Source organism: Lissotriton vulgaris, unplaced genomic scaffold (genome assembly GCF_964263255.1).
Source record: "Lissotriton vulgaris unplaced genomic scaffold, aLisVul1.2 SCAFFOLD_950, whole genome shotgun sequence".
NCBI classification, from domain to species: Eukaryota; Metazoa; Chordata; class Amphibia; order Caudata; family Salamandridae; genus Lissotriton; species Lissotriton vulgaris.
In genome coordinates, this window is record NW_028253017.1 from 519,168 (window position 1) to 535,557 (window position 16,390).

A 16,390-nucleotide genomic window follows, 5' to 3' on the forward strand; every position below is an offset into this window, starting at 1 on the left:
TACCCTGCCAACTTAGGACGAACAAAGGAAAACTAAAGGAGATGATGGACGGAGTGTTGAACATTGCAAGCACTCACCCCCAGTCAACTGATCTGGCTTTAATCTATCATCATTCTTTACCTCACTCCGCCACCCCAGTTCAGACATGGCCATATGCAAATCAGTCTGACCCTGTGTCTCATGGGAACAGTCCAGCCCGAACTGACAAGCAATGCCTTCCCTGGACCGGAAACAAGCATCCTGGGACCGGTTTCTGGCTAATCAGCCATCATAGCCAGGCTGAAAGAACTCCTGTACTTTCAGTGCTGTGTGCTCCCTCAAATAGATCTGTTTGACACTGCCAAAAACTCAAAATGTTCAAGCTTCACCACCAAACTACTTCACTCACAAACCATGGGCAACGCACTGTGGATGAGTTGGTCAGGGATATTTGCCACAAATTTTCCGCCTCTCCCACTCCTACTGTTCATGGTGATGAATCTGAAGCAGACATTCCTCATGCTAATTCTAGTGGAACAAACCTGGGCATGACAGCCATGGTATTCCATGCTAATAGAGCTCTCTATAGTCCCAAATGAGAGACTCCCCAGCAGGGCAGAGCTTTTCACACAAAAAGACGGCACTCTCAGGCATCCTAACCCTCAGGAACTCAACCGTGTGATGTGGCTCCTGAGGTATTAGAATATGGTTACTTCAACCTACAAGAGGAGTGTATGTGGAGTCTTAAAGAGGCACACAGACCCACCACCAGGGCCTGTTATGCAGCATCATGGAAATAGTTTCTACACTACTGCCTCTAAAAACATATTAATCCTCTTATAGCATAGGTACAGGAAACTGTTTGCTACCTTCTATATTTGCAGTAGTCAGCTCTAACATATACCGTGATCAGATTACACTTCACTGCTGTAGCTGCCTACTTACAGAACAGACAACAGGCTTCCTTATTGAGAATATCTATGAAAGAGTTATTCCACCCAGGACCCCCTGCTCCAGTTTGGAACTTAATTATTGTCCTCACTAGGCTCATGGGTCCTTCATGTAAACCCCTTCATTCTTTCCAACTGCAATTCCTGTTTTGAAATGTGGCCATCCTTGTGGCCATCACTGCCTTAAGACGAGTGAGTGAGATACACTCTCAAACTTTAGAAGATTCCTTGTTCAGGTACATCAAGATAGAGTGGTCCTCAGAATCAATACAAAATGCCTTCCTAAGGTGGTCTCCAGTTTCCACCTTAATCAGACGATTGAACTGCCAGCCTTCTTTCCACAACCAGAACCTGTTGCAGAACGCACTCTTAAAACTCTTAATGTCAAAAGAGCACTCATGTACTATACTATTAGAGCAAGACCATTTCTTAAGACCTAACATCTGGTTAGTCAGATGCATACAAACATGTTACGACAAAGCTAAGAGAACTCTTCCTGCCCCTCTTAAACATCCTTCTGCTTGTAAGAAAATGGCTTCCATGGCCTTCTTAGGTAACTTATTATTAGCTGACATCTACAAAGCAGCTACTTGGTCTACCCCTCATACCTTCACTAAACATTACTGTGTGGACGTTTTCGCCGGACACCAAATAAGAGTTAGCCAGGCTGTCTTGCATTCACTTTTCCAGTCTTCTGCAGCATCCTCTGGCTAAGCCACCACTTTCAGGAGAACTGCTTTAGAGTCAATGCACAGCATGTGTATCTACTCCTACACATGCTACGAAAATATTACTCTGAAAGCATCTGTTCATGGCATGTAGTGCTGTAGATTCACATGTGCCCACTCTTCTCCTCGGTCGCCTGAGGTTGTTGCAGATTCTATTCTTTACCTATCATTCTTATTTTCTTTCCTTTGAATGGTCATCTTCATGGATTCTCTAAGCTCCATCTTCAGTCATGCCCTCCATGTTGGAAACAAAAATCCATCAATGGAGCTGATGCCCCTGCACATAAATAATACAGAAAGCGATATGCAACTCCTCGGTCGCCGATGAGTTGAGAGTCAGGGCAGATAAGAAACAGCCCTGTGCCCTGATTATATTAGACTTATCGGCGGCTTTCGACACGGTCAGCCACACCATCTTGCTGGACCGTGTCGCAAAACTGGGGATCACAGGCCAGGTGCTAAAGTGGCTAGAATCCTTCCTGTCTGGTCGAACCCAGAGAGTGCAGCTAGGAGACCAACTGTCTGAGATCCATGACGTGACCTGGGGAGTGCCCAGGGGTCGGCGTTATCCCCCCTGCTTTTTAATATCTATCTACAACCACTGGAGGAGGAGCTTATGCGTATGAACTGTGAAATCTTTAATTACGCAGATGATACTCAGCTCCTAGTCCGGCTGGAAAACACCAAAGAGGCCCAGGAATCAGTGAGGAATCTGCTCTCATTCACAGTCAACTGCATGACTAATAATCTGCTGAAAGTGAATGCTGACAAGACGGAAGTGCTGGTGATTAGCAACAAAGAGGATCCCTGGAGTGACTTGTACTGGCCCCCCGAGCTAGGAACCACTCTGTCTCCTGGCTCTGTGGTAAAAAGCTTGGGGTTAAGGATCGATGCAGACCTCTCAATGGCCCCTCAAGTTTCTGCTGTGGTAGGATCCTGCATAGGTGTGTTGAGGCAACTGCGAAAGCTAGTCCCCATTAAGCATGGGCGAATTTTGCGAATTTGCGATCCGCGAATTTGCGGATTTGCGAATTCGCGATCCGCAAAATTCGCAAATTTGTGCGAATTTGCGGATTTTTGTTTTTTGCGTGTTCGCGGGGTTTTTTGCATGTTCGCAGGGTTTTCTGCGTGTTCGCGGGGATTTTTGCGTCTTCGCGAGCCGCTTGCATAGCGAAGTTACCCATGCAGTCGTTTATGGGAGAGGGAGAGAGAGAGAGATAGATAGATAGATAGATAGATAGATAGATAGATAGATAGATAGAAAGAGAGGGAAAGAGAGAGGGAGAGAGAGAACGGGAGAAAGAAAGAGAGGCCGGATCTCTGAAGGGCCAGATTCCTGAGTTGCCCCTACAGGACATACAGCTTTTTATTTTTAGCAAAATGCATATGAAAATTGTGCTGTAAAGGTCTCTTTTAGTTTAACCCCTCCTGACAACTCAAAATGGGTGTATTTGCCATCCTCTCCCTTCTTCCTGTTTTTTATATCTGTAAGTGCTTCCTGATGAGGTTTAATTCCTTGGACAGGTGCCTCGTTGCCTACTTGTAACTATTCTCTGACCCTGCTTCAAGGGTCAGAGCAGGGTCAGAGAATAGTTGCAAGTAGGCAACGAGGCGCCAGGAAGCAATTAGCAGCAGGTGTCCAAGTTGAAGTTAATTTGTTTGTAACCCTTTTGTAAAAGGTTACAAAGAAATTAGGTTCAACTTTTGCACCTGCCGCTGTAACCCTTGCTTGGCTGAAAATTTGTCCCCATTGATTCGCGGATTTTACCGCGATTTCGCGATATTCGCGGATCCCGAAATCGTGGAAAATCCGCAAATTCGCCCGCGAAACGGAATTTACGCCCACCCTTAGTCCCCATCTTATCTGCCTCCACCCTGCAATCGATCGTATCCGCCACAGTCATTTCGATACTTGATTATGGTAATGCCTTATACCTAGGCCTACCACAGAAGCTGCTGAGGAAGCTGCAGGTAATACAAAACGATGCGGCCAGGCTGATCCATTCTTTGCCTAGAAACTCGCATGTAACCCCACTGCTTCAGAAGCTGCACTGGCTCCCAGTGAAATTCCGAGTGCAGTTTAAATGTCTCTGTGTGGCCCATAAGGCACTCTTTGGGAAAGCCCCAGAGTACATTAAGCAACGTCTAAAGAGGTACATTCCCGGGAGGCTATTGCGCTCAGGAACAACCTCCAACCTGTCTCAACCTAGGTTCAAATTAAAGACCAAAGGAGGCAGGGCTTTGTCTGTGCTCCTTCCACAACTGTGGAACGAGCTTCCACCTACCTTGAAAGAGGAATCGCAGCTTCTACCTTTCAGAAATAAACTAAAAACGTATCTTTTCAGAAAGGCCTTTATGACATCATAGGAGGTGAAACAACTGAGGTTCTAGGGTCATTAGTGTGTTATATTCTTCCTGGTAAGCGCTTAGAGACCCGCGGTGATAGGCGCTATACAAGTAATCCCTAACATAACATAACATAACATAACATAACATGTGTGCTGCATTGTGCTGCACACATAGAAGTTGCTAATCGTCCATTTTATTGATTGTTTATGTGCAGGAAGAGACACTTTCCTGCACATAAACAATCATTCATGGCAATTTGCTGTTTTTATGTGTGTTGCACAATGCAGCACTCATAGAGACATCAAAACCTAGGAGAAATAAAGCATTTCTCCACGTTTCGTCATTTGAAGACCAGGTTTTTCCTGGTCTTAATTTTGGCGCTACCTCCTATTTACACCACCCTTGTAAACAGGTGGCAGCATCAAAATCAATGGATGTTACGGTGGATACCCAACATAACACCCAACATAACACCTGTTGCCCACTCCTTTACCGCTAAGTCTTGACTGATAGGGGGCCTTATTTACAAGGTGGAGGTATGCCACGTTCCATGGATTGACACCGCCTTGTAAGTAAGGCAAAGACCCTACTGCCAAAGGAACGCCGCAAAAAGTGACGTTCCCGTGGTGATAGAGGCTTGTAAATATGCTCCTTCCTTCGAAGTAAAACAAGTTGTACATGACCGCGCCAAGCACTTGATGGCAAAAGTATGCACAGCATGTGAATCTACTGCACTACATCCCACGAACAGATGCTTGCAGGGTAAATAACATTTTCCTTTTCTTACACTGCTTCCCATGGTATTTCTCTACACCGCCATTCTCTCTATAAAGGTTTCATGTTTAAACCTCCTTGCCGATATTAAGGCTCCTTCTCCGCCTTTAAAAAAAATCTGTTTTAAGAAATAAAAATGCAATAAATACAATTCGTAAATGAAAAATATAAGAAAACAAATGCAAAAAATACTCTCATTTCTTTCTTTCAAAGGGAAACAATATGAAAGTGTGACAGTGGCCGGCACTCTGCCGCAGTCTCATGCAAAGGAACTCTACCCCAAAGACAATCTTGCACCACATTTTGAATCAGCCTAAATTGGTACATATTAATACATTTCAAACGTATTCCACATTGCTTTAAACTTATTAGTGGCCCCATTCTGTTTGTCATAGCTGTATTAAAATGTTATGGTTCGGGTAATATTTTGAAAACAATGGTAACACGTAGGGATCTCACACCATTCGTCTCTGTGCAATTAGGATTGAGCAATTAGCATTCTAGTGACTATCCATCTACGCTAACCCTTATCCAGTATAATTCTCTGAAAAGTACACCCTAGCATATTGATCAGCGCATAGGGTTTGATTTTTAGAATTCAAATGCTGAAATAAAGTTATAAACTTCCACTTGAAATGTTTTTAGGTGGTGAAATATCAAAATCATGTGGAACTAGCATCTGAAATTGTTTTTTGTAATACTTGCTGCACTTATCTGAAATTGTGCTCTGAAATGTATTAAGTTTTTTAGGCTGTATAACATAATATCCAACTAGAAAGTACCTGCATTGCTCTGAGATTAGTGTCTCAGAAAGGAAAATATGTAAATGTACTAGTCTCGGATCATACTTGTACGCCAAGTTACCATCAGACCCTTTCCCAGGTGACGGTCTGATAGCATTAACACATTTTTGTCACTGTCCAATACCACACATTAATTGTTTCAGAAAATAGTTTTGAAACATAGTCAGCGGAATCTTTGTTTTCACTTGTTGGATGGGTTCTCAAAAAGCTACTTGACTATAGGAAAGAACTGTTTATATGTTTCCCTTTATCTAATTAGTTTTCTTTTACAAAATCCCATGAGGTCTTATTGTGAAGAGAAAAGTGCTTAATGAGTCGTATATTTACTCCTTCCTAAATCCATAGGGGCGGATTTACAATAACTGGTGCATCCCTGCGTATCAGGCGGGATGCCTAAGTTTTTTTGCGCGACATTAGAAACTCCTTGCGCCACCATGGGTGCGCCGCATTTACAATGTAATGCACGGTGGCGCAAGGCTAGACAGATGTGTGACGCATCTGTTAGTGTATAGGTGACACAGTGCTGGAGTCATGTCGCAAGTGCGACACAATTGCAGCACTGCTCAGGGGTGCCCTATACTTGCTGTGCTGTGTTACTCCTTACGCCTACTACAAGCAGGCTGACGCAGCGGGGATGTAAAAGTGACTCCATGAAATCTTGTAAATTTCACTGCATCACTTTTACGGGGCTTCCTTGCGATGGAACTCCCACCCTGCATTGTATAATGTAGCACAGGCTTTACAACTTGACACATCTCAATAGGTGCGTCACATTGTAAATATGTTGCATAGTGGCGCATTGTGTATGCCACCGCTGCATCACAAAAGTGACGCAACGGAGGCGTAAAAGTGTTGCAAGGGGCTTGTAAATCTGCCCCTTAGTGCCCCTTGTTCTTCTGGTCTACCCTTTTCTCAGCAGTTCTCTAGATAGCCGTTTCTCAGCAAGTTTCATAGTTATCTTATTTGCCTTATGTGCAGCCTTTCATCACTTCCAAACTTCTGCTAAAATCTTGTAGCAAAACTCATTTTGCTAGTATTCTACCTAATAGACGATTATTGAAAAGATGATTATTGGGGAGAAAAAAAGCTTGTATTACTGTATTGAGATGGAGCTGCCTTATAATAACTTCTAAAAGTAGGTAGATCTCGACCGCCCTGTTTTTGTAGCCTTACTAAATTTATCCCGGGTCTTTTGTCAGACCAGATTTAATCCCCAGTGGTGCTGCTAATTCTGGTGAAATAACTAGTCTGCAAATAGCAGGGTACAGTGGAAAAGTCAAACATGAATGGGGTAGAATAGACATTTTAACCAATGCAATTGCGCCAATAAAAGAAAGCAAGAGACACGCCCATTTTTCCATTACAGAAACGACTCTTCTCAACAGTGGTTTGGAAGTTACATACCCTGAGACCCAGTACCGTACATATTTCTTTGTTGCATAGGAATAGCATACACTATTATAAATTGTAAGTTTGAGAGAGCAAGTTTGTAAATGTTTTAGAAAATGATTCCGAAGTATCAAAGATCAGACCTAACAGCTTCACTGGCTAACCCATTTAAATGCTGGGTTTTTGTAAACTCCTATGTGTGTTCAAGGACAGGAAGGCAGAATGCAATGTGCATGTAACTGTGGATGGATGGATCGGAGTTAACTCGAGAGGAGTTTACATCCCAATAGTCCTGAACCCTTGTTAGCAGTTGAGAGTGGAAAGACATTTGGAGTTGAAGTTTTAAAACCATTTACTAATGTCTTTTCTGGGTAAATTGGTGAACTACGTTTATTTAAACATAGGATTGTTAGAGTGGGAGCTAGAGAGCCTGACTGCAAGATGGCCGTCACCTAGTGATGCTCTGCTAGCCGACTTCACTTTCCAACATTTATCCGTAGTGCCAGGGTGCCTGACAACGCTGACTGAGCTGGGTGATATGCAGTAAATGACAGAGAAGCCATAGATGCCATTACTGAGGTAAAGGTGATAGTGGGAGCAGAGTGAACACTGGATGGTTGGCCACGGCCAACCGAGCAGCTTGGCGGGCTGTGGTGGCCACTCCCCACCCACCACTCCAGAGGTCCTCGGGAAGTTTATGGGCCTGCTGTGCATAAGCTGATGAACTGTGAACCCAACAACATGGTGCTCCCCCCAACAGGACACTTACCTGATGGTTTCTCCTCTCCCCCTATGAAGGCCAACACACCAGTGGTAGCAATGACTAGTGAGCACAGCTTGGCTGCATTAATGTCTACACTGCCAGTGGCCTGCTGTGACCCGCGCAGGGGGGCCCGACACGATAAGGTGGTCAGCTGACAAACTGGGGCCGTGCACCCAACGTCCTGTTGCTGCACCCCATGAGATACCGCCATGACGGGTACCACTCCCCCTCTGTGCTGGCAAAAGCACCAGGGTTCTAGATGGCAGCAAATGCTGCCGGGCAGCACGAAAATCTGCATCAGCTGAGACCTGCTGTGATCTGTGCAGGGGAGTCCCGAAGTGGCTGGAGGATACCACTCTGGCAGGCCTGACATAACCTTTGGTGAATCTTTTGCTGCAGGGGCCGGCAAGACGAGTTGCGGCCTTGGCATGGCTGCCGCTTCATTGGACTAGTGGAATGCACTACCATCAGGCCCCTGCTGCCACAGGGAGGTCTCTGGTGCCCTGGGCCACCTGTCACTAACAGGGTAGTGGGCCCGCATACTTGCCTGCAAATTCCTGAACTGCCATTTACCGGGGATCCGACGAGAGGACGGACCTGGTCTGCTGCAGCCTGTGGCTTCAACCCACCCCTGCAGTTGTGGGGAGGACCATCGCAGGCCCCCCACGGGAACTGCACTTTCTGGAATGGGTCTGCCAATCTGACCGGCAGCAGGGGCGGCTCTAGGCTCATGGCGGCCCCAGGCAAAGAGTGTAGATAGGGGGCTCCCGAAGAGGGGGTCCCGGCGGGGCAGAGCCCCCCGGAGCTCGGGAAGGTGTTTTAATAACACGTCCAGAAAAGGCGTTAGATGACCAGTACCTTCGGCTGCTCCTACCCTTCCGAATTCGTCTCAGAACGATAACATTTAGGAGGAGGAGCCAGATTGCTCCTTCCTGTGACGCTACGAATGCCTGCTGAGCCGCCTTTCTCTTTAGTTTCGAATAACCAGATTTGTGTACTCGAATTCTTTTCATTTTGCTTGCAATGTTATATAAGCCTGTACCAGCGGGCCAGCAGTGGGTAGGGAAAAAAAGAAGCCAATCAGGAACCAGGAGGAACGCAGGCGCAGAAGCCAGGGAAGAGGGGGGAGGGGGGGTGTTCCGGGTATTTGGAAGTGGAACAGAGCCGGAGGCCGTCAAATCCCTGCCAGTGGCCGCCATGCAAATATGTATCCATCCTCAGAGGATTATTATACTAAGGATATATATTGGCGTGGTGGCCCCTGGGGTTTGGTGGCTCTGTGCAGGTGCACAGCTTGCACATGCCTAAGGCCGCCCCTGCCGGCAGGGAGCGCTGCCACGGGGAGGTGAGACGAGGTAGGCAGCATACCCAGGGGACAGAGGAGGCTGTCTTGGAGTTATGAATACAATAACTTAGATAAAGTTACATTCAGATCACCATTGTGACCAATAGAGAGTCCCAGTATGTCTTGGTAAAGAGTCAAAATTGATATCATGGAGTCAATACATACTGGAGAGAAGAACAAGTACCGCACTGTGATTGCCGACCTTCTTTCTTAGCGGCCAGAAGTCAAGATAGTTTATAAAGCAGAGAGTGAAGCGGTTGTGATGTTTTTGGATGTGGTATGTTTACCTGAGGGGTTACCCAAAACTTTGATTAGCGACAATGGCCTGCAATTTACATCCACAAAATGTGAAAATTATTTGACGAGAACGCCATTAAAACTGATACTACATCTGTACATCATCTGTGGGAAAAAGATGTGTGGAATGCTCCAATGGATTGTTAAAAGGTATCATCCAATTGGCTACAATAACAAATTTAAGTGAGAGAAGGAGATTACGAGGTTGTTGTGGGCATATAGAATTACTCTTACTCAAATTAATGGTCACAGTCCTTTTGAATCAATGAAATGAAGGACTCCATTAACTTAACCCAGTCTTGGTTGGATGTCTAGGTCTAGACCAACAGAATGACCACCTGAAGAGCTGAGGGAAGAAATCAGAAAGGCACAGGCGGCATATACATCGTGGCTTAATGGAGTCAAATTAAAGAAAGGAAGCTGGGTCAAGGGTTAGAAAGATAAAAGAGTAAAGAAAGGAGGAAGTAAACACACTGCGCTTCTATGTTTCAAGGAAGTGAAATGCAATTCTTCCTTTTTAGGGCTCGGCTGAGCCGCGCGGAAGCGTGTCTCTGCCGAGAACTTATTGTCGGCGTGTGTGCTTCCCAGGAGACACTCCTGGCGGCGCGCATCGCCCTGGAGGCGATTTGTAACTGACACGCGCACAAGTACGAGCGCTGAGTTGTGCGCTGTTTGTTCTTCAGTTTCGTTTTTGCCTGTGTCACTGTCGATTACATGCACATACATATGCTTACATTCAGCAAGCTGCTTTCGTTTAGCAAGCTGCATTTTCTTAAAATGCAATGCGCTTTTAGAGTATACGTGTAAACGGCTTTCATTCATCAAGCTGCTTTCATTTTTCAAGCTGCATTTTCTTAAAATACAATGGCGTTTAAAGTAAACAGCTTTCATTTAGCAAGCTGCTTTCATTTCTCAAGCTGCATTTTCTTAAAATACAATGCGTGTTTAGAGTAAACGTGTAAACGTGTGACATTTAGGTTTTATTTTTTCCGATACAATGCGTGTTAACAGTTTACGTGTAAGATTTAGTTGTGCGTTGTTGGTTCTTCATTTTTTTTATTCTGTGCCATTGTGATTGTCTTCTATATGCAAATAGACATGCTTTTATTCAGCAAGCGGTTTGCATTTACCGAGGTGCATTTTCTTACATTACAATGCGCGTTAACAGTTACAGTCTAAGATTTAGTGACTTCTGAAAAATGCAGTGTTATTTCTCAATGCTGGCATAGTGATTCTCGATTACATGCATTTGATGCTAGAGTCTCGCAATTGCTTTTGCGTCTTAAAGTCTTTGGAATTGCACTATTAGATCGCTTTTCCCCCATAAAACCTTTTTAAGGTGAGTATCATTTGCATTACATAGGGACACAATTATTTTTTTCGGTTCTGGAATCTTGTGATTTGTGTTATTCACCTAATGCCATAGTCGCGCGCTACTCTCGTGCTACAGTAGAACGTGGTGCTTCCCTAGCCTCAAAGTCGGCTGCTTTAGTTGTCGGAAATGCTGACTTTTGCCTTCTTCATTAGCATATCAAAGAAAGTAGCATCTCCATAGTACTTTTAGTGTCGATGTTAGGGTGGCGTTAACTGGGGAGTTTCTGTCTCCTGGCCCTGTTTTTATAAAAAAAACTTTTCATACGGAAATGTTGACTTTTGCCTTCTTCATTAGTATATCAAAGAAAGTAGCATCTCCATAGCACTTTTAGTGTTGTTGTTAGTGTGTGCGTTGTGACTCTCGTCTACATGCAGATGGACCCGCTTTTATTTAGCAGCCCATTGCTTACTTTTGGCAGAGTGTTATAAAAGCAGCGTGTGTTTAAGATTAAGACACGTGTTTTGCCAATATTAAATATCACAGAGCGGGCAAGAGCCTAAGCAGGCAAAAGCATGATGGTTGTGAATGATATTGTGTGGTTCTATATTTACAACGTAATTATCTAGAATTGTTTTATTAGGCTTTGAAAATATTAAATGCACTCAACTTCCTGTTGACAGGCATGATGGTGTTTAGTCTAGGTACTTTTTGCTTTTTCTCCCAGTCGGTGCACAGAACTCAGTGATATAGAGCAAACACTAAGCACATCATTTGTTTGAGAAAATTTCCAAAGGACGAAGTGTGTTTTCCTTTTATTTCCTTAGTTGCAAGTAGTGAGTGCAGAGTAGTGAGTGCAGAGTAGTGAGTGCAGAGTAGTGAGGGCAGAGTAGTGAGGGCAGAGTAGTGAGTGCAGAGTAGTGAGGGCAGAGAATGCAGAATAGTGAGGGCAGAGTGAGTGTGCAGAATGCAGAATAGTGAGGGCAGAGTGAGTGTGCAGAATGCAGAATAGTGAGGGCAGAGTGAGTGTGCAGAATGCAGAATAGTGAGGGCAGAGTGAGTGTGCAGAATGCAGAATAGTGAGTGCAGAGTAGTGAGTGCAGAGTAGTGAGTGCAGAATGCAGAATAGTGAGGGCAGAGTGAGTGTGCAGAATGCAGAGTAGTGAGTGCAGAGTAGTGAGTGCAGAGTAGTGAGTGCAGAGTAGTGAGGGCAGAGTAGTGAGGGCAGAGTAGTGAGGGCAGAGTAGTGAGTGCAGAGTAGTGAGGGCAGAGAATGCAGAATAGTGAGGGCAGAGTGAGTGTGCAGAATGCAGAATAGTGAGGGCAGAGTGAGTGTGCAGAATGCAGAATAGTGAGGGCAGAGTGAGTGTGCAGAATGCAGAATAGTGAGTGCAGAGTAGTGAGTGCAGAGTAGTGAGTGCAGAGTAGTGAGTGCAGAGTAGTGAGGGCAGAGTAGTGAGGGCAGAGTAGTGAGGGCAGAGTAGTGAGTGCAGAGTAGTGAGGGCAGAGAATGCAGAATAGTGAGGGCAGAGTGAGTGTGCAGAATGCAGAATAGTGAGGGCAGAGTGAGTGTGCAGAATGCAGAGTAGTGAGTGCAGAGTAGTGAGTGCAGAATGCAGAATAGTGAGGGCAGAGTGAGTGTTCAGAATGCAGAGTAGTGAGTGCAGAGTAGTGAGTGCAGAGTAGTGAGTGCAGAATGCAGAATAGTGAGGGCAGAGTGAGTGTGCAGAATGCAGAATAGTGAGTGCAGAGTAGTGAGTGCAGAGTAGTGAGTGCAGAATGCAGAATAGTGAGGGCAGAGTGAGTGTGCAGAATGCAGAATAGTGAGTGCTGAATAGTGAGTGCAGAGTAGTGAGTGCAGAGTAGTGAGTGCAGAGTAGTGAGTGCAGAGTAGTCAGTGCAGAGTAGTCAGTGCAGAGTAGTGAGTGCATGTGCAGAGTGCTGTGTATTGGCAATGTAAATGACAATGCCATTTATTTACGATTTAAAGAAAAAAAAGAAATGTCATGAGCAATGCCAATAGCTCTACCATTAATGATGCCGAGACCATTGCATTGCAAATGCTTGTTCAGTGATGCTAAGGTATAGCAGCATATGTCAAAGTTCTCTAGATGCAAAAAGAGCGATGCGAGAGTGGAAAGTAACTTGCAATCATGGGAGCATGGAAAGAGTACTTTTGAATAGTTAGATAACCCAGAAACAACTTTTTCTGGTGGACAGGATGTATGGGCAAATTATTTGTGATTAAACAAATGGTACAGCATTTCCTTTATCGCATACTTTATTCCTCTATCATCTCCATTTTGTAAGCTCCCCTTTTCTCTGCATCTTTATCACCATCATATTTTCACATCTTCACAGTCCTCTTCCCTCCTTCACTACTTTTTGCATTTCCACTCTTACTTCTCCTGCTAACTCTGTTTTTAGAGCCCTCTTTATTCTCTCCATCAGACCTCTGCAAGTTTTCCCTCTTTCTACCGCGTATCTCTTCCCCTTTCTCTGCTCATCTCTTTCTTTTTCGCCTCTCCAGCTGCCAGTATTCACTTCCCACTCTCTTTAAGACCCATTTCTACTTTCTCGTATTACATCTCTGTTTTACGAGCAGATTACACAGAGATGTGTTTCACTCTGGCAAGATGTGTTCCTTTAATGTGGAATAAAATGGCCCGAGGTTAATGGGGAATGAAGGCTTTCAGCCAGCCCAATCCGCTGCATAACCTCTTTCTATATATGTCTTAATACTTTGAAAAGTAAACAGGAAGTGAATGTAGGTTTTGGGAAAGGCACTAGAATGACTAGATCGATTACGGTATAAACTGGAGGTGGTGCTCACGTACGACAGTACTCACCCTCCCATAGCAGGCCTGGCCAGTTAGGAGAAGTGAGAGATTTAGTGGGAGTTGATTAAACCCCAGATTTACTATGCACCTTTCAGGCGAGCCAAGACTCGTTCTTGGTCAGATCAACATGTGACCTATTCTCTGCCAGTCCTTGCAGCCTTTCAAAGTCTCTGACTGGTGCAGACTTTTAAATGTGCTTCAACCACTTGCTTCATACGGGCGAAGTGGTGTAACGTGGGAGTACGAGTCAAGCATTTTGAGAAGGTATTAGAACATTGAAATGTTGGGATCTCCAGTGAAGAGAATGGAGTGATCGGGCCTCTAATGGCCGGTAGTAGCCCGGAGCTCCAACATTTCAATGTTTGTTCACAGCTGTGGAACTGTGAAAAAAAGACCTCAAGGAGCCCTAGGGGATTTCAATCCCCTCTGGCTCTGTGAGGTCTTAGTTTTACAATTTAGAACATACTGCCCTCTAGAGGCGAAATGCTCTAATTGCCTTAGAACCCTCTGTTGCAGGATTTACCAGCCATTAAAGCTCTGCTCAGTTGTCAAAGGGCTTCGTCTTGTGCTTGGGCCTTTAAATATGGAGCAGGCCTTTAGTGGCTGGTAGAACCCGCAGCGTCAAGTTAAAAGGCTATAGTAAGGGCCCCGTCTGAAAAAGCGGAACACACCATGCTTAGGGCCAGATGCATCAAGCATCCATTTTGCGATTCCTTATTAGCGAAAAATAAGGAATCGCTAATAAGGAATAGCAAAATGGAATGCATCAAGCAATCACACAAAAAATAGCGTTTCCTTAATTGCGACTCGCAAATTGAGATTGCGAGTTCAAGGGTGCAGGGGTGTCCAAAGGGCACCCTGTTACACCCCTGAATGTGATCTGTGCACATATGTTGCGCACACACATGCCCTTAGGGCATATGTGTGCGCAACATGAAACTTTGAAAAATGCACAAAAGTGCATTTTTCAAAGTTTTTGCAAATTACCATGAAGTTGTACTTCATGGTAATTTGCGTGCCCTATTAGCGAATTCGCTATTTTTGATACTTTCATGCATTGCATTTAAGGAATCTCAATTAGAGATTCCTTAAATACAAACAATCGCATTTTAGCGAATTCTCTATTTGCGATTTTTGCATTTGGGATGATGCATCCCAAATGCAAAAATTGCACTCGCAAAGGGCCAGATTCTGAGAATCTGGCCCTTTTGCGAGCGCATTTCGCTTGATGCATCTGGCCCTTAGTTTGGTTTTTCACCACAGTATCAAGCAAGCAGCAGGAACTTACCCCTAAATAAAAGGAACACTCTTCTCTGAAGAAGAGCATATCGTGCAAAAATATTGGAATTTCTGGTAAGATGTACTGCGAAAATAAATGAATCATGAGTAAACTGATCTTTTTTGGCATTCTGGGATAACTGTCCCAATATGTGAGTGAGAACCACACCCAGTGACACACACTTTATCAAAAACCTTACATTGGGGAACATCTGATTGAGTTTTCTAGTCCCTCAGTCCAGTTTCTTCTAAACTGTATGCTACAACTGCATACAAATACACAGGAATAAGTGCTGTTATCTGGGAACTGATGCAGTGCCTCTGCAGCATGATGCATCTTCGGCGCGTATGCAGGCAACGCTCGGCAACCAGGATTTAAAGTAGTTGTTCAGCTCGCCTAACTTGCTCCCTGTAGCTTGCTTGCGCTTCATTGTGACTTAGTCCTGGTCCGGCAAGACCAGATAACCTCAATCGCACTTTGTGGCACTATTTTCCTCTATAAACTTTAAAAATCATTATGTATTGTTCCACTAATTGGATTTTTGTTATTAAGTATTGTTTTATTTAATAAAGTCAGATCTATTCTTCTAAGGTGGGGTCGGGTCTATTTGTGGGGTTTTCACTTTTTAACTGCTTGAAGTGTTGCACAAATACTTTATACACTGCCTCTAACTTTAGCCTCACAGCTCTATGCCCAGAAATGAGGGTGAGCACAGGTCAATTTATGGTTTGCCTGCCTCTTACCCGGACTAGGATTGTGGTTGCTGCTTGACCAGGGCTCACACCCCAGTCAACCAGTAACCCATTTTCTAAGTGCAGACCTTTATATGGGCAGATTCACGATTCGCCTTGTGAATCAGCGCAGAGTATACCAAAAAGCATTCAGCTGTAGTTATTCACTAAAATGAATATTCCTAAAAAATGAGTGATGACAGCATTCCAAAATTGGCACATTTGTATTTCAAGCTAGTTAAGAACCTAATCCACATTTTCACAACACTAACACCAGCCACATGTGTCTATCATACAGTAGAGCTGGTGCTAATAATGCTAATGGACTGTTCTAATACTCAGCCGTCACATATACGGCCTTAGATGAACTAAAATGGTAACACTTTCTACTAGAGGTAATGTGTACCAATGGCATGAACCTGTCTCTGCTGAACCTTCATTGTATAATGCGTTTAAATACTCATGTGTCATATGTCATCTATGTGCACCTAAATATCTAAATTGATCAAAATCTGTGTTGTGCAGAGTGCTGGGAGGCAATTGGTTATAAAGTCACATTGTTATAGAAAATACATTAAATACATTTTCTGCCTTGATCAGGTTTTTTGTCAACTTCCCATCGGCCAAGCAGTACTTCAGCCAGTTCAAGCACATGGAAGACACACTGGAGATGGAGAGGAGTGTGCAGCTACGAAAGCATGCCCGACGAGTCATGGGCGCTATCAACAATGTCGTAGAAAACCTTGATGACATGGATAAGGTTTCTACCATCCTTTCCCTGGTGGGCAGGAGCCATGCCCTGAAACATAAGGTGGAGCCTGTGTACTTCCAGGTAAGCCTATGGTCAGTTG

General features: G+C 44.4%; 1 protein-coding gene across 1 annotated transcript in view; it reads left to right on the forward strand.

Annotated features, from left to right (window-relative positions):
- CYGB (cytoglobin) overlaps positions 1-16,390 on the forward strand; it is a 154,444-nt gene that overhangs the window by 116,144 nt on the left and 21,910 nt on the right. Inside the window, exon 2 of the mRNA XM_086951252.1 lies at positions 16,140-16,371. Coding sequence (XP_086807378.1) covers positions 16,140-16,371 — 232 coding nt within the window. The remainder of the gene's footprint in view (positions 1-16,139; positions 16,372-16,390) is intronic.